At 34.0% G+C, this 27,707-nt stretch overlaps 1 protein-coding gene across 1 annotated transcript; it reads left to right on the top strand.

Annotated features, from left to right (window-relative positions):
- Positions 1-13,336: 13,336 nt before the first annotated feature.
- Positions 13,337-27,410, top strand: Zw (glucose-6-phosphate 1-dehydrogenase Zw). Its single transcript, XM_017625433.1, has 5 exons — positions 13,337-14,005; positions 24,446-24,561; positions 24,651-24,797; positions 24,883-25,100; positions 26,161-27,410. The coding sequence occupies exons 1-5, from the start codon at positions 13,963-13,965 to the stop codon at positions 27,215-27,217; spliced, it is 1,581 nt and encodes a 526-aa protein (XP_017480922.1). The 5' UTR covers positions 13,337-13,962; the 3' UTR covers positions 27,218-27,410.
- Positions 27,411-27,707: the final 297 nt, after the last annotated feature.

Raw genomic sequence — 27,707 nt, 5'->3', positions numbered from 1 at the left:
AGATAGATAGATAGATAGATTTATTTATTTTTTATTTTTTTGATATTGAGTTTATTCTCTATACAGTTACGAAAGATCGAATTTTAAGTCGGGCTCGCGGCCCGTCATTTTACATAGAAACATTTTAAGACTGTAAGACATTACGACGCTTAACACGTCTTGTGAATCCTATAATTGATTGGTATAAAAAATCAGACGATGTTTTACAGTCTTTTTTAGTAAAAACTATAGTAAAAAATAGCGAAGAAATGGAAGAAAATTCTATAAAAGAGCAGATTCTTTACCTCTTATAACTATTATCGGCATTTTTCGAAAAATTCATTGAACTAAAAAGACAAAATTAAATCTAAGTATAGATGTACATAAATATGTATATAGGAAATTAAAATAAAAATAAAATCAAAAAAATTTTGAAAAATTAAATTAGTACATATACATAGTACATACATACATACAAATGTATGAGCGTTTCCAGCGAAAAGTCTACCGCGAAAGAAAAATATAAAAGTCCTATATCTAATGGCGTTTTATTTCTCGAAAAAAATGTCACCTTCGTGTATGGCAACATTATCAGAGTGCAGCATTTTAAAGAAAGAGCACGCAATATACATGTGAAGATGCTGAGAAAAGAACACGAACACTTGTCAGCCCTGGCGCAGGGCAGAATAAATGCAACATTATTTCGAGAAAAGAAAACGCTATAACCGATTTGCGAAAAATGGGATTGCTGGTGGCGCTGATGTCAAAATAAAAAGTATATCCGACATAAAATGCATGTTTTCTTCCCGTTAAAAATTCGTTCAAAAACAATATTACAAAACTTTTTCAATGGAAATTTTATTAACGTAACGTCACGCTAGATATTTCAGTCGATTAAACAAAAAGCGGAAAGGATTTTTACATTTAAAAACTTGTGAAAATTAACTTTAAACATTTAAAATATTTCTACAAAAACTTGTATACAAGTAGTCTTGCGCAATTCGCAATGTTTTGCAATTTTGTAACCCAAGTCAAAATCCACTTCTGTTTTTTGTAACGTCACGTCAGCGCGTAAGTTTACTAATATTTGTAAATGGTTACTTAAACCAACAGTTGTATTTTTTTACCGAATAAACACACATACATATGTACACTGCCGGCAAAAACTATTGGCACAGGAAATTTTTCACATCATATGCATAAATTTTTTTTCTAATATTTCTCCAAACAACAAAATTATTATTCCTAAACTTTGTGCAAAACTCCCGAAAGTTCTGCAAATTTTCAACTTTTTAATTAGATTTTCTAGAATTTTTTGAGTATGCAGTTTTGCAGTCCATTAAATTATAGTAAAAAACTGCAAGTTCTGAGTTACTCAAAAATCGCTTTGATTTTTGAGATTTTGTTTTAAGTGTTTGCTGTTTTTCCATATAAAGTATTTTCGAAAAGACTGCGTGAAAAAAACAAATTGCCAAAAATCAACGACAACTCCTAGCTACATAAAACTTGTACTTTACTATAATAAAATTGATTGGGCTACAAATCTGCATACTCAAAAGAATTAGAAAAAACTGGTTAAAAAGTTGAAAATTTGCATGAAAATGAGCTGAATTTTCGTGAGTTTCGTACAAAGTTTAGGAATTATATTTTAATGTTTTTTGTTGTAGAAGGAACCATATTATTTAATATTAAAAATATTAGAAAAAAATTGTTGCATATATTGTGAAAAATTTGCTGTGCCAATACTTTTTGCCGGCATTGTATGTATATGCGTCGGTATGGCAAGCGCAAACATTGCAATGCCAAGAGGGACGAAATTATAATAAATCGAGTTTCTCGTTTAAGCAAAACTTATACAAAAATGAGACTTACAGTTGGCTGTTCCATTAAAATGATCCGAAATGCCAGCAAATGAACTTCAAAAATAATTCAATTATAACTGCTTAGAGAAAATGACGATTTATAAATGCATATATAATTTAGAAAATATCATTTGGGCTGACCGGTAGAAAAATAAAGGTGTTCGAGACCACATTTGCTACCATACAGCGGCGATTTGTTTCCGTCTGTCCACAGAAGGTTTCTCCATTGGTATACTGCTCTTTTAAATGTTTAGGCGTAATTTAGGTAAGTAATAATGAAACAAAGTGCAACTTTCCTAACCTCATTTTATTATTTCTAAATTTATAAGCTCTTTCTTTCACTCATAGCCCGCACACAATGAAAACGTTTGGCGACGACCGGGCTACGCGACGGCTGTGGTTGTGGCCAGATTAGATCTATTTCTATTTTTCTGGCGACAGATAAGGTTCTTCCTCTTCTTTTATGTCAAACTCATACCAATTCATGATGTCGCTGCCGCGTTCAAAGAAATCATGTCGCCATCGACAAAGCGTTTAGATAATGAAGATAACAAATTGGAAGCTGTGGTCTGTAGCTCGTCGTTTTCAATGTGTTCAGAACTTCACTTAAATTTTGCAGTGCATATTTCCTAATATGTTCAAATACAGTCTTTTAATTTAATTTAATTTTATGTTAGATCATTCAAACAAAAATTGTAAGTATTTTTGCAATAGTATTTTATTTACATATTACACATTTAATAATAAAGAGAACTATTTCAAAATTTAAATTTTGTGGAAAACGCAACTAAAGTTTGATCGAATTCATACAGTTGGTATACAAAAAGACACAAGCCTTCGGAATTTTCGGGACCTAAAAAAAATCCACATTTCATTCATTCATTCATTTTTTTTTAATTTTGACCATCGCTAATTTCCATAATTTCAAAATATGTAGCACTATCTAAAATTAAATCTATTTTTAAATAATCTGATAGCCTATTTATTGCTCTCGCATAGAAATTGTCGAAGTTAGGCGACTTTTCTTAAACAGGGCCTTGAATTTATATTGTTTATGTACCGGACTTTCAGATTTTTTGAGCAATGTGGCTAACCCCATTTTCCTAAAATTTCTTGAAAACCACTTGTTTGCTAAATAGCGATTGTGTATATAAATTTTGAATAAATATTGATGAGTTGCTTAGTCACACAATTTTTATGCGATTGCAATATATGAGCTATCAGTTTATTTCAAAATAGACTTAATTTTAGATAGTAGTACATATTTTGAAATCATGGAAATTATCGATGGTCAAAATTTAAAAAAATTAAGAGAAAAATGTGTTTTTTTATTTACCCGATAAAAAATCACAACAAGCCAAGTCCCTCAATAGATTATTATATGCCATTTTAATGGCCTATATATCATATCATATTCGATCTATGAAATCGAATCAAAAATAGTCATTCAAAAACTCATAAATCTACAAAATCCTATTTTCTGACCTAAATCGAAAGGTTGCAAAAAATCTATAAAAATAGGCAATAATATTTCTCATAAAAACGAATAAAGTTAGAGGGTAGGGTCTTGAAATTTCAACAAAAAAAACATTTTCGATGGGCACCCTAATATACGTACACATTTATAACTCTTCAAAAAATTCCACAAAAATTATACATTTTCATAAAATCCAGCTATATATTAGTCACTTTTTACGCTGCCAAAGTTAAAAATTCTTCAAATAAGTTCTACATACTTGTTTTTGGCCACCACTGTTCCATAACAGCGCCAGCACGCTAGACAACATTAATGCATTAACATTCTGTTAATTTAACATGTCAGTTCACAGCGGGCGCTCTGCCTGATTCTGGACGTCTGATGGAAATTGTACCAGTAAAAATTCGGCTGGGGTGACACGCACGATCAGAATATCCAGGCTGGGGAGGTTACTTGAGTGTTGCATACTTTTAGGCGTTAACTGTGAATGAAGCGCAAAATGCTCGCAGCCAATAGGTGACAATTACTAGCCTACTGTTTATTCAGCTTATTCTTGACTAAGTCCAAAAAATTGGCTAAACTAAGTTAAGTTGAGTTGGAGAAACCAGCCGTATGTCTTTATGTTAGTAATTCATTTATTGAGAGAGGATAGGATCGCTTTCTTAATGCTAAAAAGCGGATCTGATATAGAAAACGTGCTGGAATGATAGTTAAAATCCTGGCATAAGCAACGGAATTAGTTTTAAAAGTTTTAAAAAATAGGGGACAAGAGGGTCTTGATACACGAGAGGGAACATTAAGGCTAACTTCACCCAAAAGAAGCGGACTTGAAATTGAGCCTGTCAGTAATTTAACCATAAAAATTGTACCAAGCATTTCCCTGCCAAAGCGTAGGAAGATTCATAAGTTTTAATGTGCTCATATAAGGCGGAAGGTTATATTGAGAATCCCAACGGAAATTTCTTAAAGCAAAAAGTAGGAATTGTTTTTGAATTAATTCTATCTTGTCTGAGTAAATTTGATACCAAACCATCGAACCGTATTCCAGAATCGGTCTAACTCATGTTGTAAACAGGGTTTTAGTGATATAAGCGTCACTAAAATCTTTTGGCCATCGTTTCACGAATGCAAGTACAACTTTACCTCCCTGTAGTCAAATGTACTAGTTGTAAACTACCTCACAACTAGTATGAACCGCATGCCCAACTAGTCAGCCAACTATCTTTTTTCCACGCAATCAACTGGTATTTTTAACATGGGGATGTCCCACAAGATGGCAATTGTCAGATTTCGGTCAGAAATATACCAGTCTCATACTAGTTCAAAACAGACAGAGAAAAATACTAGTCCAATTATGGACCAAAACCGCATAACATAAATATTTCAAACATTCGAACATAAATTTAAAGGCATTTTCCATTAAATGATATTAAAAGTAAAAGCTTTCAGGTACAATAAATAATATATTTATACCCGAGTATATACTTCACCAAATGCTTTACTGAAGTCGGTATATATAACATCCACATTTTTGATTTCACCAACCGCTTTTGAGATATAGGTGAAGTTGAATTGACAGTATGAAATGGTAGAGGACATAGAACGCGTCAACTGATTTCTAATAATTCTTCAAATAATTTAGGAATTGCAGAGAGCTTAGCTATGCCTCGATAGTACCAGAGAGATCTTAATGGGTGTGCTAAGAGGTGCGCGTCCGCGCAATAAAGGCTTTTGTAGCAATTTTATGAAAAAAAATACTGCCCGCCTGCGGCCAAGAGAGTTCACTCAAGAAAGGCTAAGTTGTTATGAAAATTATACCTAAAACTTGGGAAAGGAAAAAAGTCCGCCCAAGGTAAGTGTGTCCGTTAGAAGAGGTTACACTGTATACAATACTCAGTTACAACTCTCGCATTTTTTCTGATATTAGCCTCACTATCCTCTCAATTACTTACTCCACCAACCACTTGCTCCACATTTAGCTAACCATGTGCTTAGCATTCAATAAAACAGATATACATACATACATGTATTTTACATTTCCAATGCTTTAGCGTAGCACGAATCAGCTTTGGAATCGATCGTGAGCGCTGAGCCCCCTTTAAACTTGACATAGGGTACTGCGAATTCGCAAGGAAATATTGAATGGAAGTCAAGTTCAAAGTTAATAGATATATACATATTTCAAAACTGAAAATGTTTCCCTTTCGTTTTGTGGGGCATTATTTCAAACCGTACTTAAAAATTAAATCTACTTTTGATAGCTGATCTGCTGAAAAGGTGATTGGTGGCCTGATGTTGATAACAGACCCGGCAAAAATATTGAAGCCCATAAATATGTATGTACGTATTTATGTACATATGTACATTAGACTGCATCACTCCCCACAGAAAAAAAATTGGCACAGGGTTTCCATTGGAATTATCAAATCCACAATATTTTAAGACTTGCACCAAAATATTTCGAAAAAATATTAAAATTTACGTGAGCTAGACCGATTTGAAAATACCTCCAAAAATGGAGTTTTTTATGAATAAAAAGTTTCTTTAAGAATTTTTTGAAAAAAATCCCTAAAGTAACAAAACAGTTTAAGCTTAAAAAATGAAATTATTTAAAATTTTTTTTCAACGAATTGTAACAATGAGATTTTTGATTTTTAACTTTTTTCAAAGATTGTTATAAGAAAAACTTGAATAACTGCACCAAAACTATTCCGATTTAGACTTGTGAAGTATGATTGGAAAGGTATTTATTTTTATTTTTTTGCAAATAAACTCACTCAAAGTGTGAAAAAACAAGGTAAGATGAACCAGCGTCATTCCAAGTTGAATTAAGGTGTTGATATTTGAAAAAAAAAAAAAAAAATGGAAGTGAAATAGTTTATTTGCAAAGAAATGAGAAGGGTTAGAAAATACCTTTCCAATGATACCTCATAAGTCTAAATCTGTAAAGTTTTGGCTGAATTATTCAAGTTTTTCTTAAACCAATCTTTGAAAAAAGTTAAAAAACAGCGTCAACAATAATATTATTAGGAATCTGTGGAAAAATTTTTTTATTATTTTTATGCAGATTTTTCAGCTTAAACTGCAGTGTCATCTGAGGGGATTTAAAAAAAAATACTTTAAGAAACTATTATTATTCGTAAAAAACTCCATTTATTGATGTATTTTCAAATCGGTCCAGCTCAGGTAAATCTTAATAATTTTCCGAACTATTTTGCTGGCAGTCTTCATTTTTTTGAGGTTTATAGGGTTCCTATGAAAAAATAGCTAATAATAAAAAAATATTGAGTTTGAAGACTTCCGTAAGGCCGTAAAAGCATAAGCAGACGGCAGCGTTGATTCGGATCAACTCGGGAATTTACTGCAGTTGATCCGGATTAAGTCCGAGTTAGTCCGGATCAACGCTGCCGTCTGTTTAAGCTTTTATTTAAGAATCTAAATTCTACAGGTTTCTTACCGTAAGCTAAGTTTTAGCTAATCGCCAACACGTTTTCTCATACGACAGGTTGGCCAAAATATTAAGTTAAGTTACGTTAAGTAAATTAAGTCTAGACTAACTGAGCTTTTATCGCTATTTAATTGAAATTAGTTTTAAGAGCACAAATGTCTTCGTAGTTATTGTTGCTCAAGTTGTCGAAATATGGTCCCATCCGCCAGCGCACGGTTACCACGTGAGATTACTATCACATTTTCACAAATCGAACATGAACATTAATAAATTTAAAAAAAAAGATTATTTCTTTCGCTTTTTGCCTTTTGTTTTTTTCGGGCAGTTCTTATCAAAATTTTATAGCTAGTTTTCAGATTGGGCGGTACTAAGAGTGATACATATGTACGATTCGTCCTATAAAGGTTAGATTAGGAGTGTAGAGAAGTATTGAAAATCAATCGAATGATAGGCAAAAATTTAAAAATAAAAGTCATGCCAATTAAAAAAAAAAAACACATGTATGTATGCATGTATGTATCTACATATATGTATGTATGTACATGTATGTACCCAGTATGTATGAACTAAGAATCTTTTAGAAGAAATTTTGATTTATTTCATATTGGTTATTTCTTTGCGACAGCTCACGCAGTTTGGTAGCAAGTTTTTTTTTATAAAAGTGGTGCTTTCGTTTGTTCAAAAGTCATACAAATACCTCAACAGGTATGCAAGAGTTTTAGCAAAGATATATTATGTACATACATCATTTGTATGAATGTGTACGCCCATCTACTTGTGTATTCACTTATAAATTTGTTGTAAAACAAAGAAAAGTGTTAAAAAAACGAAAAAAGGAAAAATGTTCCGTTAAAAGTTTTCGTGATTTTCTGCCTCCATCATTTTTTACCAAAAACCAAAATAAATTAAAATAACCACGAAAGAAAAACAGTTTTAAATTTCTGACATACAATATCTCTTGAATACAAAAATAAATAACTGAAAAATAGAAAAAATGCACGGAAGCCGCTGCAGCCTAGTAGTTAGAGATGTGTATTTCCACCCGGCAGAGCCCACGCTCGATTCCTGCTCCGACATTACAAAAATTATAGTAAACAATTTTTTCCCCACTGTTACCCCTCTGCTCGGAGGCAGACATCAAGGTAACCTAAAGGTATTGGAGGAGAAGCTCGGCTAAGCAATTAGTAAAATTTGTGAAGTGCCTATTGTTTTTTTTTTTATGTGTGATAAGAGTCATATTGTCATAACAGCATATAATTAAAAAAATTTTAAATGTCTTGCTGTTGCCGTAGTGAATTGCTTAAACATATTTTCAATCGTTACATAAAAAATATATGACAATTATGAAAAATATAAATTTTTGTTTCGGCACATTGCTAAATCGAATCACGTCTTGTTTTTTTTATTTTAAAATTACTCAGAGCCGAATTCACAGTGCTTAGTTAAACCAGGAGCAAAGCATTTTAGCTGAAGCAAATTAATTTCCTCCTTTGTTCATTTAAGAAAAATTTTCATTATTTTGTTTTTGTTATTTTCTGGCCTGGTAACGATTTATTTTATGAAATATTTTTATTGGTTTTTTCCTCAAACATTGACAATAATAACGGCCAAAATATTAGTTAATAAATTTACTTAAATTATTATTTTTGTTGCCACTGAAAATAACCATGTTGACTAAATTTCCATTCTATTTAATTTACTTGGCAATTTTGTTTTGTTTTGGAGTAGAAGTGCTCCTAGAGCACCTAGATGCATTTCTGCATCAAAAATGAAATGTTCAAAAAAAATTTCGCCCAGGATTTTTTGGCGTTTGGGATCGATATGTAAGTGAATAAATAAATAAAGAAATACAAATTTTTTTATTAGGAGCGGGAGCGGAGCTAGAGCGAAGCGATGAAAAAAAAACCTTTGCTCCGAAGCCCTGTTTTGTGTACATATTTATGGCGCCTATGGCCAAAAAAAAAGAAACACGACACTTTGGCCAGTTCGATAGTTTTCTTTTGTTTAGTTAATGCTTGTTATGTTTTTATAAAAGCTAAGCACAATATCTAACAAAATCCATGTAAGTCCAAAGTTTAGGGAACACAGCAGACATAACGTAATATAAAAAAAAATGGTTTTGTTCACAAATTACCTACTTTTTGCCACATAACTAAATTAGTCGTTCTTTTTCGATTTCGCGAAGGGACTTTATACATATGTACATATGTATGTCAAACAATGGGAGTTCTTATAAAAAAAAAACTTCAACGAAAAAGCGATCAAAGGGAATGCTTCTTCTTATTCTTGTTTGGCACTATAACCGTTTGTTGGTTTGGGCCGAAACCAAAAAACTTCGCCACTTCCTTTGCGCCAGTTGTTCATCCCAAGTGCGGATAGGACCTTCTGCACTTGGTCCTTCCATTGCATTCGTGGGCGCCCTTGCTTTCGTTGTCTACCGATGGGTGCGAAGTCGAAGGATCTTTTCACCGGAACGTCGTCATCCATGCGTACAACTTGTCCAACCCAGCTCAGTTGTTGTATTTTTATGCGCTTAGCTACGGCGGTCGCTGTGGTGTAGTGGTTAGCAGAGCGCGATACTACTCCGCATGGCCTGGGTTCAAGCCCCAGTCAAAGCATCATCGCAAAAAAATATAGAAAAAAGTTTTTTTTTTTCTTAACAGCGGTCGCTCCTCGGCATTCAATGGCAAACCTCCGAGTGTATTTCTGTCATGAAAGACAGCTTTTCATAAAAATACAATCGCCGTTCGTAGCCGGCGTAAAACTGTAGGTCTATTTCCTTTGTGTGACAACATCAAGGCGAACGCCACAAATCGGAGGAGAAGTTCGGCCAAATACTAGCATAACTAATTAAGTCCATGTCGTTAAAACAGCTCGCACAGTTCGTCATTCTATCTTCTTCGAAGCTTTCTCATCTTTGTTAGACATTGTTCACGTATCTGAGCCATATAAAGGACGCGCATGATGAGAGACTAGTAGAGCGTGATTTTTGTTAGTCGAGAGAGTGCTCTGCTCTTCAATTGCCTGCCGAACCCAAGAATGATAGAATACAAGATTGCGCCAATTGCAGCAGAATTCGCGAGAGTAATTTTGGCGTGACGTCACTGTAGAGTTGAAAACTGAGAGCGGCAAATAAAACTGCTGTCTAGTGATGTGCTGAATTGTCGGTACCCAATACTCAAAAAGGGGNAATGACCGTCGTTAAATCAACCATCAGAACCATCGCGCGCGCTCCTTGACAAGACATTTTAGGTATTTCGTCTGAACTAAGTATATACGCCTCTGACGCTAGCGCTTTTTTTTATGGTTTATATCCAAGAATGATAGAATACAAGATTGCGCCGATTGCAGCAGAATTCGTGAGAGTAATTTTGGCGTGAAGTCACCGTAGAGTTGCAACTCANCCATTATATGCATTTCAAGTTTAGAAAAAACTTTCATTACTAATTTATATGGTATCGGTTAAAACACTTGAACTTATCGCAACAGAGAAATATATTTAGACGATCCACGGTTCAAGAAAAATACTTTGATNTATATGCATTTAAAGTTTAGAAAAAACTTTCATTACTAATTTATATGATAACGGTTAAAACACTTGAACTTATCGCAACAGAGAAATATATTTAGACGATCCACGGTTCAAGAAAAATACTTTGATGGATGAAGAAGCCTTTCAGGGAGGAGATTCTGTAATCAGTTAGCGACAAGTATCGGATCGATATCGCACTTGTTGACGTAAAAATATTTCATATCATACGTCAACAAAACCGATACCGATTAGAAAATTGTCGCTAACTGGTTACAGAATCTGCCCCAGGCCTACAAAAATGATATCGTCCGATTCAGCTGGAACAAAAATGCTCTAAACAAGTAAGAGTTTCCCTGTATTATGGCCTCGAACCGACATATATACATCTTTCATTTGAATCAGTATTAAAAGATCTATTGGCTCCTACATTCGGGTTTTGATAGGCGTTTTTTTCCATATTTTTGGCCTATGTGCGCTTTTATTTGAAACCTAAATGTTTCGGTACCGAGTATCGAGAGTATTAGATACTTAAAAGTATTGGTTCAGCACATCACTACTGCTGTCATATCGACTGTGACGTCAGCAAAACAGCTGATTCTGTTAAATTCACTGAGAGCCGATTAGCGGTGTTGCCATCGGCGCCACCTTCTGTATTCTCTCCCCCGTGTGCCGAGCCCAAAGTAGCACCTGTTGGCAAGAGTTATTCTTCGCTTTATCTCCAGACTTTCATGTCTTGCCGGTTATACCGACCTCGTTAGCTTTTTTTCTAAGCTGCAAAATGCTGCGCTGAATGCTACAAAAACCATAATTTATTGGGACAGGAAGGTTTTTATGGCTTAAATTTCTACATTCGCAAACACGAACAAATTCGTAAACGTGAACTCCCTTGCGAGTGTCCTGTACAATAATATTGAGAAGAGGAGAAATGTCAAATGTAGAAGTAAACAAAAATAGACGCTAGCAAGGAAAAGGTATTTTTAATAAAATATTAAGTTAAAAATATATTTAAATTGCTTATAGATATTCCGCCGAAATGCACGACAAAATCTAAATTTACGAACTTTGGTCCTAAAATTGCCACGTCGATTTTAGAATATTCTTTGAATTAAAAAGTTGCGGAACAATTGCTGTTAACGAAGGGATATTCCTTTCAAATCCGAAATAAAATTTGCGTTTTGTTAACTCTAGTCCTAAAATTGCTACGCCCATTTCTAGGGGTTCGACGCCTTAAAGAAAAATACTGCCATACAAATATTATTTCTCTAAATATTATTTGATTTCAAAATAAAAAAATACGGGTATATTTTTTCGATGGTGAGAACAATCCTAGGGCGTGATAGCATTAAGATTCTGACTTCACTTTTTTTGGACCACCCTAATGTACATACATATATGGAAGACAGCTAGCAAAAAAAAAATGCCAAAAATTAATGTTTTTTTTACCCCTATACTACAATGGACTACAAAACTGCATACCAATATTTTTTCTAAAGATTCTTATTGAAAAGTTTGATGTTTTGTTGTTTTTATGTCATTTTACATTCGCTAGTTTTTGTTATTAGGTTTTGTTTACATCGCACAATTGAATGCAAAGATGACCTCACTATGCAAACGTTTAACTTATTATACATAAGAGCATTCATGTGTACATATGTAAGTATAAGTTGTTGCAAATTTATTTATTTTTTTATTAACATTTCCTTTTACTTTTTGGTATAGCTTTTTTAGTTTGTTTTTATCAAACGATCCCTTTTTATGCCATTTTACATTCGCTAGTTTTTTGTTATTAGGTTTTGTTTACATCACGCGTTGTTGCTCTGAGAGTCAAATGTTAGTGATTTTTTCTTTCAAATATTTTTGTATGTTTTTCCATTTACAAATTAAGCTGCGCACTCAGGCGTGATTTATACGAGGGTCCGCATTTAAGTTAAGGGAATGACGAAGCTGTATGTAAGTACTTTTACATATGTACTAGTTGTGGAGAGTAACATCTCATTAGTAAAACTTTGCGGGAACATATCGATGGCTGAGTGGAAGATCGACCTATCTCGGCAACCAGTTCGAAAACATTCTATCTCAAAAAACTTTTTAAGAACGCCCTATTTCAGAATTCGTTTCAAAAACGCCCTATCTCAGCTGTCGATTCAAAAACGCCCTATATCAGCATATTTTCAATACATTTTGAAGTGAGATAGGGCGTTTTTGAACCGAATTTTGAGATAGGGTGTTTTTCAATTAAATTCTGAAATAGGGCGTTCTTGAAAAGTTTTTTGAGATAGAGCGTTTTCGAACTGGCTACCGAGATAGGTCGATCTTCCACTCAGCCATCGATATGATTTCGAACAGAGAAAATCTAATCAGCACTTTACAATGTTTGATAATTTTTTTATATGGAAAAAATGTGCGAAACCTTCAACAAAAAAATTCTTCAAAAATCGATGGTAAGTCCTCATACTTGCTCTTTATTATACTAAAATTGAATGGACTAAAAAACTGCATACTCAACTTTTTTCTAGAGAGCGTAAATAAAAAATACAATATTTGAATGAAATTTTGCAGAATTTTCTTTAATTTTGCACAAGGTTTGGAACTTTGATTTTTGGGGTTTTTGTTGTAGAATTGACCATATTTTTATAAAAAAGTAGCGAAAAATAAAATATTTAAAAAATAGTTGCCCGTATTGTAAAAAATTCGCTGTACCTAAACTTTATTGACTGACTGTATATATAATTTCAGAACCAACACTAAACTTTTGTTGCTATGTATAAAACTGATTTGAAATTTGAATAAAATTCTAATAAGTATTCAGAGTCGATAAAGTATTATAGTCGGTGGAACATAAAAGTATAGAAATATAAAATAAAACATATTTCAACATTTAACCGCTCTTCTTCTCCCAAATCGGCAAATCAAGCAAGACGCCCTCGTAAATTTATAAATATACACGTGTTTACTTGTTGCGCGCTCTTTGTTTTATCGTCTTGGAGCGCCTTGCACTCAATCGCAACCTTTCAGCGGCGCTGACTCCCCAGCAGTTGGTGGCTAGTTGGATCGCTGTCATTTCGACAGTCGTTAATTCGCATTGTACGCTGGTAGACGATTCTTTGTGCAGCTAAGCCGATTTGTTTTAACCCAGTAATCCCTCGGGCTACACGCGATTAATTGGTCAATCTTTATTGAGTGCACTGAGTGCTGTCGTCTATAACTGCATAAAACAAAAACAGCATTAGCCAACTGTAACAGTAAAAAGCTCCTGCGCAATCGTTGGTTGACAACCAAGTCGCGAAAGTTCAAGCACTAGGCAGCGTAGTTGACTTCGCATTATACAATATTTCTGTAATATTTATTAGTTTTTATATCACTGCGGTTGTGCTTTGGCATTTCATTGTGAAAATCAGAAGAAGACAAAAAAAAAAAACAGAAAACGCTGAATAAGTATCATATTCGCACAAAACGGGTTTTTGGTTGCAATTAACGTCTGCTTAAGCTGCCGCCGCTACAGTGATCCGTGTGTCGCGCTGCTCGAGCTGGCCTTGTAAGTGTGTTAGATACGACGAGCGAATAATTGCGTCTTGCAGCAAAATTGGTGGAAAGCGTTTATAAACAATTTAAGTATAAACTAAAACGCTTTTAAGTGAAGAAGAAAATATTAATTGCCGCAATCATGGCCACTAAAGACTTAAGCAATGGCAACAGTAGCAATCATGGTAAGTAGATCACGAAATAAAAAAAAGCAATAATAAAAAATGCGCAGATGTGAGGGAAAAATTAAATAAAAAAGACGTTTGCTTAATGGAAACTCTTTAAAATTAAATGTTAAATTTAAAATCAAAGGAGTAATCAAAGAAACCTAAACCATTACCTGTACAATTATTTTAAATATCCACGAATTTCTCCGGCGCTGGATGCCAGTAGTTGTAGAGAACACTTTGATCAAGAAAATTACCAGTAGTGTACCAGAGATCAGAGATAAAAAAATAATAGAAAATATATAGCGAGTTTTATTCGCTTTACATTATATTTTACGCTGGCGCTTTATTTTCTGATTTTAACTGTCGGTTTCCCCAGTGATTTAAGTGAAAAATTATTTTTTCCCTTCTGCCAGTTTCATATTAAATTGAAATAAAAAACAAATTTTCGCTAAGAAAAAATCATCTATACTTTAAGCTTTTACAATTTCGAAACATTTGGGGTATCGTAAGTGTTGTATTGTTGTATGTCGTAAACTATAAACGCCTAAAAATATATTAAGGGGATTTGCAAAGTACCATCAAAGTCATATTACGAATTTTCGCAGTGTTATAAAATAGTTGGTTGTGATTTCAGGTTCTCTAAACATTTATTTAAGCTTTGAAAGTTTACGACATACAACAATACGACACTTACGACACCGTTGTGAATTCCTCAATTGTTAAACAATACAATAAAAAATAATCAATTCAATTACAACTTTTACGCCTTGAACATAAAAAATAATAAAAAAAATGTTTTTTACTTTCCCCAATTTTTAAGAAAAAAGTTTATCTCATCAATTGCACGTTTGGTAACACCGTGCGACAGTAAATTTTATATATTGGCGAAACTAAATATAGTGATATAGTAATACTGGCTTTTTTCTGTGACGTTAGGATTTTTTTGAAGAAAAACACTATGACTTTCAAGTTAAAGAACAAATTCTGTAGAATTAAGGCCAATTAAATTTTTTTGGTGTGTAAGGACGATTAGGTATTGAAAATGTCCTTTTGATATTTTATCATTGAATATCCTTCACATTTTACATTTCGTCCTTCCAACTTTATTCGCTCAAAAAATCGTTCCACAACACATCATACTCCTACCCAGAGCTGGCAACTTGGTTCAAACCGTGCCATTTTTGGCCCTATTTTACTTCATATGCCACTTAATTTTTCAGTTTGGCGCAACGTTAACACAAAAATATAATTCCTAAACTTTCTGCAAAACTCACGAAAATTCAGCAAATTTTCATGCAACTGTTTAATCAAATTTTCTAGAATTTTTTGAGTATGCCGATTTGTAGCCCAATCAATTTTATTATAATAAAGTACAAGTTTTAAGTAGCTAGGAATTACCGTTGATTTTTGGCAATTTTCTTTTGTTGATTTTTTTTTTGAATTTTCGCGAGTTTTGCACAAAGTTTCGGAATTATATTTTTATGTTTTTTTTTGTTGTATAATGAACCATATTTTTATACAAAATTGGCGGAAAAATATTAGAATAAAAATTGTTGCATATATTGTGAAAAATTCGCTGTGTCAATACTTTGTTCCGGCAGTGTATGTATGTCTTATAATTTCTTTACATTAATAGAGGTCAAAATTTTGATGACATGCAAATGATAACCTATTACTCATCAGATTTCAGAGGCAATCGGCTGATCGGTAATAATATATGCAATTGTACAAAAGCATTCAATTATACGCAGGTGCATGCATACACATACATACGTACACACAACTAATAAACTTAAAATCTTTCATACAAACAAGTGAGAATAATCTCACAATAGCCCCTTATCTGTGCACTTATCAAGCTATTTATAGGGTAATGTGGAGTCTTCTTGTTAAGCACAATAAAATGTGGAGGCACTGAGCAAAGCCCTTAAGAAAGCATTGATTGTAGTCACATACATACATATATACAAATGTGCATACATATGTATTTGTAAATAAACATACTTATGTATATATGTACATACATATATGTACTCATGCGTGTCTATTTGACTTTCAAAATCGAAAGAAAGTTATCTGCGACTAATTAGATTACAAGGAGTATGTATGAATATGTATAAACATTTGTTTTTGTTATTCGAGTTTAGTAGCTTGATAATAAGCAAAGAAATCACTTTTGAATATCATTGAAAAAATCGCACAACAATTTAACCTTATGTCGATATTAATTTCAAATTTGTTTCACCTTACTTTGACCTTCGATTTTGCAATTTCGTATAACTTGGCATAATTTAGTAGATTAAGCTAAGTATTAGAGCTCTGTTCTCTCAAGTAGGTATGACTCAAATTAATTGAGTTATGGTCATATTTACTTGAATGTATGTACATTTGTATATGAATTTATATTTAATTTTTTTTTAGCCAGTGCACTTAAAAAAGTAAAAGTATGGTATTAAAATATTTGAAAAATTGGCAAAAAATATGCGGTTGGAAAGAAAAGTGACGCCCCCAGTTATACTTTCTTTTTTTTCTATTTTTCGAAAATTAATAAAATTAATTGCGATCATTTTCTGGACATTACAATTAATTTGCTTGCTGCTATTTCAAATCAGACGCTAAATATTACGCTTTTTACATTATTTTACCACATTATTCGCTTTCGATTCGATGATTACGAAAAATATGTACAGCCCTGGATGAGGTAAAGACAAAAAGTTTAAGAGCAGGACGACTATAAAAAATTTCGCTCTTGTGAAAAACATTTTCATTGAACGATAAATTCTGCCCTTATAAAAAGTTTAAAATTCAATTTAAAAATACAAAAGCTTTTTGTCGCAATATTTTAGTAAGCTTTTACTATTAACATAAACAATTTTTAAAAATTGTTGCAAAGAGAACTTTTATAAAAATGAAAGTTTGTTTCTCCAACATATTTTTAGATTTCGAAATAAAAAAATCCCTGCAACAAATTAATGTGTAAGAATTTTTCGAAATTGGCTGACAACTTCCATCTTTTTGAAAGACATATGGCGCTTTTTTTAAATAAAAATATTTTAGGTCCAAATTTAGTTTCCAGGTTTTTTTTTTGGACTAGATAAATCATCGGTAAGCAGAGACCGAAAATTACCGCTATTATGAAGGTTTTTTTTTTTTCAAAATCATTGTAAAACAGAAATCGATCCGAATTAGAAATTTTTAGTACATGCCTAATGCACTGTTTACACGAGGCGATTTCACAGGCAACTTTTAGTTGAAAGCAACAATCACCTGGTGTAAACGGCCTTTGAACTAATCGCTTCCAATGAAGTTGGGGGGGGTTGGGGCAGCCAACTTTTGATTCAACTAATCGCCTCTTAAAGTTACCTTATAGGCTTCTATCACCTCATGTAAACACCCAAATAGTCATTTCATACCTCTTGTGATTAAATGGCCGGTTACTTGTAACCGAATGCATCTGTAAATAGTTATAGCGTCATAAACTAATGACAAAACCAAACGAATAAACGACGCCTTCAGACACAGGTACATTTTCATTCAAACACAAAAGGTGAGAAAATATTTAAGACAACTTTCGAAAATATTTTTTCGAATCATTTTCTTTAGTTGCACTCATAAGCAATTTTAACATTGAATTGGTCATTGAATTGGCGAAGCGGTCGATAAAGTTATTTTTTAATTTAGAGATGTATATATGTATGTACATACATAAATACACTTTGCTTTCGACTTTGACCTTTTTTGTTTGCTTCATTTTAACCTCAACTATCTTATTTAAGTATTTTTCTACACACCTATTCTCTACTTGCGATTTGCTTGTAATTTTCACGCATTTGCATATACGCCACCAAGGGCATAACAGAGCAAATACTTTCCAATTGTATATCAAATAGGGATGTATCGAATGTCGTATTTTCGGAATGCGAATGCGAATGTTAGGAATAACATTAAAAAAGCTATAATCAACTTAACCCTAGAAATAATTCTTAATTTTTTATAAGAAAACAACACACGTTGTCGGCTCGTCGATTCGACGAAGAACGTACATTCTAGAACATTGAACGAGTGCTTAACCTATACAGTGTTTTAATCTAGTAGTCAAAGTTCAAAAAAAGTAATTTTACTGCCTTTTCTCCCATGAGGCGATTTCTTAGAGGCTCGTACATAAGGCCGGCTGCACTGAGCAATTGCTCACTTGGAACGCTGGCGGGTGGAGTGCTCAAATCTTTGCGGGCCAGATTCGTCAATTAGTTGTATTTTAGTTTAGTTTTCCACCAATTGAGATGATTTTCAAGCCTTCAATCGGGCTTTAATTTCAAATTTTTTAATGTCTCCAGATTCTACACCCGAGCCTTCGTTTTCGCTGAAGGAATCTAAAATTATTTCTAGGTTGCTTATAAGACTTTAAGCAGTACTTGTTGAAGTCCCATCAATTTGCTTGATATACTACTTAACCGTTTAGCGGTTGAAGCTAAAAACCGGTTATATTGTCCGCACCCTGGTTAGAGAGACTTAGAGCCATTTCAACAATATTAGAGTGGATTCTCTGCCTATGTACACGTTCGCATCCGCAAAACATTCCTAACATTTGTTGCGAATGCGAAAGTGTGAAAAGATGCGAATTATTTGCATAACGAATTCGAATGCAAATATTCGCAACATCCCTGGTATGTATGTATAATTACAAGCCATTCACACTAATCGCATTTCATTACGTTTCACGCGATCGCACGATCACGTTGCTTGACAGCGTCAATGTCATTGCCAAGCGCAACTGGAGAACTTTCATTAAAGCTTACAACTACACAAGTGACTAAGAAATATGAAAGCTTGGCTTGTTCTATTTACTTATATTCTAACAAGTGACATCATAGAAAAGTTTACCTGCATATGTATGTACATATTTTATTTGCAGTAGTCGGACTTACATATTTACATATGTATGTATGTACATTAGGGTGGTCCAAAGAAAAGTTAACTCAGAATTTAAATGCTCTCACCCCCTAGGATTGTTCTATATCAAGACTTCCAATTTTTTATTGGTCTCTTTATTGCCTTTTCTGGGGTTTTTGGGGGACTTGTGAAATATAGTTACTGTGAAAAATTGGTTAAATAACCGATTGGTTATTATTATTGGGAATCTGCTGAAGAGAACAAAAGAGTTTTCCGATTGAAAAATATTGATTTTCAAGAATTCCATACTGTTTCTACGAAAATTTGTTTTTTTTTCATACAAAATACATGGAAATTTTTGAGTGTTTTTAGCGACCGGTAAATATTTTTTGATTTCAAAATAAAAAAGGGTATAGAACAATCCTAGGGGGTGAGAGCATATAAATTTCGACTTTACTTTTTCAAATGCATTTTCGAACCGCCGCATACATACAAGTATAACGAAGTGAATGCATTTGTACTTTTTTTTGCAACTAACTACCTAGCCAGCAAAAATTCCGAAACTCGATCCGAAAATGAAAAAAAAGTGGATGACATGCGGATTTTTGTCCGTTTACCTATTCCATTTTCGTATACTTTGACTATCCGTTTCTCACTAAAGGGTGCGGGGAAAAACGTAGGTACAGACAAGTACCGAAAATTGTTTTGAAACGGATACGTTTTTGGCTGTTTTTCTGATTGAATTTTTCGTGCAATACGCTTTCCTTCTGCACTTCACAGAATTCATAAATAGCAAATATTACTGTTCCGTGACAATCTATCACATTTTTTTGATACGGAAATTTTTATTTCGTAAATTTTTTTAACCTACGCCAAACGTATAAGATAGCACGAAAATTACACAAAATAGCAAAGAAACTTATTTTCTTCACAACTTTTGATCGGTTTTCTAACTGAACTTACTAAATAGGAGCTTCTATGTAGTATAATTATTCACCATTAAATTTGCTAAGTAGTGAAGCATACGTTGGCGCATCAGGCGTTGGTTTTCCTCGAAAACCCTTAAGAAAAATTTTGCTGAATGAAGTTTTCAAAAAAGCTTGTGTAATTATGCCACTAAAAATCTTTCGCCAAAAAATATATATAGTAGCTCAAAACAAAAGTCTAAGTCTTAAGAAACAAACTGGAACAGAATAGAAAATAGAATGCAGTCTAATTAAAAGAACTTATCAGGAAACGCCACATATTGTATGTAAGTAAATCCGATTAGTTCTGACAGTCTAAAGCGGTGGTGGGCATCAGCTTGTCTGCGGACAAAGGTCTGTCTAGCTTTCTATATTAAAGGTATACAAAGCTTGAAAGAGCTTTGCCCGCGGGCAGGCCGGTGCCCACCACCGGTCTAAAGTATAATATTTCTAAAGATAAAAGTTCTGTACCTATTTATTTAACTTCAAGGGATTATTCAGTTTAAAAAGAAAATTTAGACAGTTTACAGATATTGGTAAACAACTAAAAATGTTGTTGGGTATATGTTTTTTTAGTTCCCGGTATTATGTAAAATACTATTATTGAACTTTTCCCATTGAACCACTTTTTAAGCCGCAGCCCTGATGAGTTTTTAATTATTTCTCAAGAACCTAGCAATTTGGAGCTGAACATAGGAGAAAGTCATAAAGGGTTAAAATGTTTACAAAAATTTATTAATCGCAATTTTAAGTGGACAAATTTGTGGAATTTTTACTTGTCATTATGACTCGTTGCTTTTGCTATTGCACTTACATAAATATACATACCTACATTTTTATAGGCATATAATCACATGTAGTATGTACATTAGGGTGGTCCAAATATGCATGTAAAAAGTAAAGTCGGAATTTTTATGCTCTCACCCCCTAAGATTGTTCTATACCGAAAAAAATATACCTCCCTTTTTTTATTTTGAAATCAAAAAATATTTAGAGGTCGCTCAAAACAACTTTTCGTAGAATTGGTATAAAATTCTTGAAAATCAATATTTTTCGACCGGAAACCTCTGCTTCTCTTCATGAGATTCCCAGTAATAATACCTTATTATTCTTATAACAATAGTAATCAGTTGACTTTGGATCACAGTTATGCGGTAACATACAAAAAAAAAATATTCCGACGAATTGATAATCGCCCATTTTTTTTTGAAGTCGGTTAAAAAAAATATTTGGTGCCAAAGAAACTTATATATGTACATACATAGTTAAGTTTTAGATAATTAAGAGTGGAGCTACTTATGGAAGCAAGTATGGGGCCACGTAAGCAGTTAAGAAAGTGCTTAAGTGAGTTTCACTGAATGGTGAAATATGAAAAGGCAAATTTTGTCTACTAATATACATGTATGTACATTAATAGTCATGTTCTACATTATCTTTGCCGGAAAGGTTGAAATTTAATTAACACTGAAAATATCAAATTTTATTCAACATTTCTATGTGGTTATCTTGCATGATTCAATTTATTTTGAATTTTATGCTTGTCATTAAAGCATTGCACGGGTTGTCATCAATATAGTTTATCTACTTTAACGAAGCATGTAAAACAAAACTACGAAAACCGTTTTTTGATAAGAAAACGATAGGAGCATTTTGCAATAACAGCCTTTTCACGTATGTATGTAGTACATTATAAACACATATAAACAAATTGTACGCGTTGCGCATAGTTAGTTTACATGGTTTGACGCCAAGAGTGTATGGGAAAATATACAGCGACTGAAACAAGTATTATATGTTGATTTTTTTTTAAATATTCCCAATGTTTTTCAAGTTACAATTTCATTTTTATTTTTTCATTTGGTTTTAAATATTGTGGGTGTTCGCACTTGCCTAATTATCACGTTATCCGTTTAAAAATTATTTTTTTGTAGTGTGGTTTATTGTTGTGAACTAAATAAAAGAAAGAAGAACATAACCAGATAACCTGATAACCAGGCTGGTGTGAACACCCACATTGTTCATTCCCTGCAGGAAGTGGTGTTAGCTTAATTCTGACTTTTACGCGAACACTAGTGCTATTTACTGTACAGCGTGTAAAATAATAACGGCCGCACAGGTTTTTTTTTTGGTAAAATAAAAGGGTCCATTATAGATTTTGAGAAAAAAGTATTATTATTATTATTACTTAATCCTTATTTGCATTTGCCAGCAGTGTAAACTTTGAGATATAAGTACATGTAAGTCTTTTTCAGGTGTATTTTTTCTTAGACTGTGTTTAAAAAAAGACAAAACAGCGGGTAGTAGAAAGGACTCAAAATGGAGGAAATATGGAATAAACTAATCGACGAAGACCGCTGGTAAACCCAAATAAAGGTTCAAATTTAAAAACTAATAAATAAAACTAAAGTAAAATCTGTGGAAAATTAACAAGTAAATACTTTTTTCGCAAAATCTATAAAGGATCATTTATTAAAAAAAAATCGGTGCGACAGTTATTATTGCACACTCTGGTTGTAGGTTGCGTCATAGCTCATTAAAATTAAAGCTAACTACAATTTGGTTGTTTTTTTCAATTGATAATTTTTCACTGACTATTTTTGATACGATTTCAAAGATCGAGATCTGGGAAGGGAGATATATAGGCATCGGCGTAGCCAGAATGAAATTTAGCAAAGAAGTGGTTTCCCAAGAAATTTTAGGAAAATGGGGGTGGCACCGCCCACTTATATAATATATGCTTATCTCAAAAACTACTACACCGATCTCGACCAAATTTGGTATACACATTGCGCTTGTACATTCCCCAAATTAGTTTCAGGGAATAATACTGAAGTGAAAGTCGAACCTTTTTTACGTTTCATCAACGCGTCGTTTTTCGCCGTCAAAACAATGGCGCGCCTTTATTCGTGTCTAGTGACGATTTGTTAAAATTCGTCGAACTTTTATAAATGTTCTACAAAGTTTAACATACTAATTTACATGGCTTCTTCAGATATTAAGCTATCATAATTCGGATATTAAGATATCATAAAAAAATAATAAACATTTTTTAAACAAAGAAAAGTAGCCAAAACTTGCTAAAATTAAATTATCTCTTCCCTGTTTATATTTTCTCCACCGTACATATGTATGTACATACATACATATACGGGTATGCACATTTATTAGATATATTATGGACAATCAGTGCTATTTAAGCCCTTAAGTAATGAATATTAACGACTAAATTGATCATATAAGACATGTACATATACATATGTATGTACATACAGTGGTGGAAAAATAAATAGCGACATGAAATTTTAACAAATGTTTCGTATTTTTCTTTTGTTTATTTAATATTTGTTCTTTTTTTTATAAAAATATAGCCCATAATCTAACAAAAACCCTAAAAATTCATATTTCAAACTTTGTGCAAAAATTATAAAAATTCCAATCTAAATTTTCAACTTTTTAATCCGATTTTTTAGAATTTTTTGAGTATGCAGTTTTATAGCCCATCACGCGGTCCAAAGTTATCTGGTAACATACAAGAAAAGTTAGATTTTCTACATTAATATATTTTATGTTAACCCTAAATAGGTCAAAATAAAGAATCTACATAGAATACAACGTCATGGTTCCAAAAGCATTAGAAATCCATATAAAGCTCAGTTCTCTTAACTGGCTAAGCAGAATGGTGAGGCTGTGGCATGTAACAAGAGCTGTCAAAAGTTAAAATATTCTAAATGCTCTAAGCTGCCCACAATATGTAGCTGTGGTTCTGGTGTATTATTGCTGATGTAGCTAGCGGAATAGCTTGTGGCTGTGGTACTACATTCTGGTTAGCTAGTAAGTCAATAGTCCTGAGATAGTATCTTTAGCGTATGTATGTATGTATATATATGTATTTATGTATGTACATGTGCACATATTCAAAAAGTTATTAAGCTAAAGATATTTGATTAGTGGTTGAGAGATTCGCGCTCGTAATTAGCTGAGAACTTTGAAGTTAACACCCTCTGCATAAATTAGTGGCACCCCTTATGTGCCCAACGTAACGTCTGGTCACGCAGTTCTTATTGAACTATTAGAGCATTTGAATGGAGAACATTATATACGTACATATGTATGTATGTATGTATGTATGTATATGCTTATTTTTATTTACGTATATACATACATATGTACATGGGAGCACGTGTAAATAAAAATAGATATGTATGTATCTATGTAGATACATAAGCGATCAGTTCGATCGATGTGCTTTCAAAGTTTAGCGCTACAATATTTCCTTTTAGTTTTCGAAACACCGCGAAAGGGTCAATTTGTTGGTTATATCAAAAGCGGAAGTGGTAAGAACTTAGGTGAATTGAAAGCGTGATAGAAGTACATATATATGTACATATAGTACATAACTCCTATACGGTTAAAAGGTGAAATTTGTTTGCAAGTCATCAGCTCCATATAAGTGATTTTTTATGTAAATATCAGCTGATATTAATGTAAATTACTTTAATAAATTCACACTTGATTTCCTATTTTTCTCATCACTTGTGTGTATGCTGTAAGGAAAAAAAAATTAATTAACCACCTTCTCAATTATTTGCGCTCATTTCAGAAGAAGAAACCGCACTTGAGCACATCATCAAATCACTGGAGACACCGACAATGAAATGCGAGGGTACACACTTCGATTCTCAAGTGCCACACACATTTGTCATCTTTGGCGCTTCGGTGAGTGACACTCAACACTTTAAAAATAAAACCAAAGCAATAATTATGTTAATTCTTCTTCGCCTTTATTTATACTTTGCTTAATGCAGGGCGACTTGGCCAAGAAGAAAATCTATCCAACTTTGTGGTGGCTATTCCGTGACAATTTGCTGCCGAAACCAACTAAATTTTGCGGTTATGCACGGTCAAAGCTTAGTGTGGCGGAGTTGCGGGCGAAATGTCATCAATACATGAAGGTTAGTGCGCTGCATAGCTGCCTTCAAAAGCACTTGAGAGGGTTTTATGATCTAACCCTTTGTATTTTTTTATTTCCCCATTCAGGTGCAGCCACATGAGCAGGCAAAGTATGAAGAGTTCTGGCAATTGAATTCATATCAGGCGGGTAGCTATGATCAGCGTGCAGATTTCGTTGCCTTCAGGGACCATTTGGATCGTTTAGACTGCAGTTGTAGTTGTAATCGCCTATTTTACTTGGCTTTGCCGCCATCGGTCTTCGAGCAAGTTACAGTGAATATCAAAGAGATTTGCCTTTCACAAAGGTAGGTGAACACAGCATCGTCATAAAATAGTATATCTACAGCAGACTTCATCACAATATTTACACTTCAGACTTCGTTTTTTTTTATTTCATTTCTCAATTTTATGCACAAAAAGTCTGATCTGCCGAGGAACTTCGAAAGCTTGAAGAAAGTCTCATGCAGCGGGCTTCTAAATTAACATTTCCTAAGAAGATATATCATGGAACGATTTTCCGTAATTTCTTGTCAAATTTGTTTTGGAGACAAACGGGTTCCGGCGTTGTGCCAGTGTAATTTTTCGCATGGAAGTGGCACAACGCCGAAACTGTTTTTTCTACAAACCAAATATGATAAGGGAAGATGGAAAATCGTTAAAAAATACATCATATTTCTGCCCTGTAGTGAAACACCAACAACCAAAAAAAAATTTCCTAACAAATTTTGTTCGTATCACTCCCGAAGATTAGATTACACAGGGCAACACTAATTTTGGTGCGGCAAATGTTAGTTGTATTTGAAAAACTCTAGCGAAGAAAGAAAAGGCTTAAATTAAACCCTTATCATTCGTCTACAATTCCTGAAAATGTCTTAAGACAGCGTTTAGGTGATGCTAGTAGACACACCGCTTCGCTTACGATCGAGAGAACGTACGCAAAAGCTTCAAAGGTCCGAGGCCTTTAAATACCAGTAATATCCTAAACGAATTCGTCAAAATCCGAAAACTGCAATTTGAGTCCCAGCAGCACTCATTTATCTAGCTTTATAACACCGAAATTAGTCCTGAAAAATCTCAATTTTCGCTTCTAACTGATTTTTAATGAAGTTAATATGGGTATCGGTCGGGTACACTAAACTTAAACTTCTCTGAGCTCAGAGCCCTTGAACCCGCACATTAGCTCATTTTCTTTCATCCCTAGAAAACAACCTGTAGTAGTTTTCTATTTGGCTGACAACCAAATGGTCTGCAAATCTTGCCGATTGGTCCTCTCTATTCCATTTTCATCAGCACAAAACATCTTTTGTAAATCACTTCAACTTTGGTATTTTAATTAAACATTTTTTTTTTAATTTCTCTTTCTAGTGGCTGGAACCGCGTTATCATCGAAAAGCCCTTCGGCCGTGACGATGTCTCATCGAAGAAGTTGAGCGATCATCTCGCTTCGCTCTTTCTCGAAGAACAGCTCTACCGCATCGATCACTATCTGGGTAAGGAGATGGTGCAAAATCTCATGACCATTCGGTTTGCCAATAAAATTCTCAACTCGACGTGGAATCGCGAGAATATCGCGTCGGTGGTCATCACATTCAAGGAACCCTTTGGCACACAGGGGCGTGGCGGTTACTTCGATGAGTTTGGCATTATAAGAGACGTCATGCAAAATCACCTACTACAAATACTATCGCTGGTTGCCATGGAGAAACCATGTTCCTGCCAACCGGACGATATACGTGACGAAAAGGTCAAGGTGCTGAAAAGCATAGCACCGCTTACTTTGGACGATATGGTCTTGGGCCAATATGTGGGCAATCCCGAAGGTAAAGGTGAAGCGCGCGAAGGTTACCTTGACGATCCGACCGTCTCGAAAGATTCCAATACGCCCACCTACGCAGTGGGTGCGCTCCACATTAACAACGAACGCTGGGAGGGTGTCCCCTTTATACTGCGCTGCGGCAAGGCGCTAAACGAACGCAAAGCCGAAGTGCGCATACAGTACCGCGATGTGCCTGGTGATATCTTTGAGGGCAATAGCAAGCGTAATGAGCTTGTCATACGCGTGCAGCCCGGTGAAGCGCTCTATTTCAAAATGATGACGAAGAGCCCCGGCATTACATTCGATATTGAGGAGACGGAGCTGGATTTGACCTATGAACACCGCTACAAGGACTCTTATCTGCCAGACGCGTACGAACGTCTGATTTTGGATGTCTTCTGTGGCTCGCAAATGCATTTCGTGCGTACTGATGAGTTGCGCGAAGCGTGGCGTATCTTCACGCCTGTACTGCATGAGATCGAAAGGAGCAAAGTGAAACCCATTCCATACGTGTTCGGTTCGCGTGGTCCCAAGGAAGCCGATCTGATGAAGGCGGAGAATAATTTCAAATACTATGGCTCGTACAAGTGGCATGGAAAGAAGTAGGTGCAGAAGTGAAGATGGTTCGACGGTTTCGATGACATATATACATATGTACGTACATACATGAATATGTGTGTATGGGCCAATGATAATTGATGATAATAAAACGGCGTAGAAAAGACATTACTTAACCAATTTGTGCAAAAACAAATCAAAACTGGTTGTATATGTAAGAATAAATAGTTTCTAGGTGCATATGTACTAGACTGGGTCGGTCCCCATACAAAAAAAAAAAGTTGCTAATGTCCGCCCCTAAATTTAAAGATTATGTTGAGAGGGTTCTGGAAAAATTTTTTTTTTTTTTTTTTAACCCTCCGAAATACAGCCGAAATGGTTTTTTCGTTGTAACTTGGTTATTTGACGGCCGATTTTTAAAATTGATATGTCATTATTTTTGTCTTGAGAAGCTTCACTTTTCGTTCTTATGTCTTTTTAAGCTTTGAAGTCGCGTTCGCATGATAAGGGCAGAAACAAAATTTTACCCCCCCTAAAG

The sequence above is a fragment of the Rhagoletis zephyria genome, unplaced genomic scaffold, assembly GCF_001687245.7.
Source record: "Rhagoletis zephyria isolate East Lansing unplaced genomic scaffold, Rhagoletis_zephyria_1.1 Rzeph_scaffold_00061, whole genome shotgun sequence".
Taxonomy (NCBI): domain Eukaryota; kingdom Metazoa; phylum Arthropoda; class Insecta; order Diptera; family Tephritidae; genus Rhagoletis; species Rhagoletis zephyria.
This window is presented reverse-complemented; position numbering and strand designations above follow the sequence as displayed.

Excerpts from the sequence above, each read along its gene's own strand:
- Zw (XM_017625433.1), top strand. The coding sequence starts at position 13,963 with ATGGCCACTAAAGACTTAAGCAATGGCAACAGTAGCAATCATG. Across the intron at positions 14,006-24,445 it reads TGGCAACAGTAGCAATCATG|AAGAAGAAACCGCACTTGAG; the intron begins GTAAGTAGATCA and ends CGCTCATTTCAG. Across the intron at positions 24,798-24,882 it reads AATGTCATCAATACATGAAG|GTGCAGCCACATGAGCAGGC; the intron begins GTTAGTGCGCTG and ends TTCCCCATTCAG.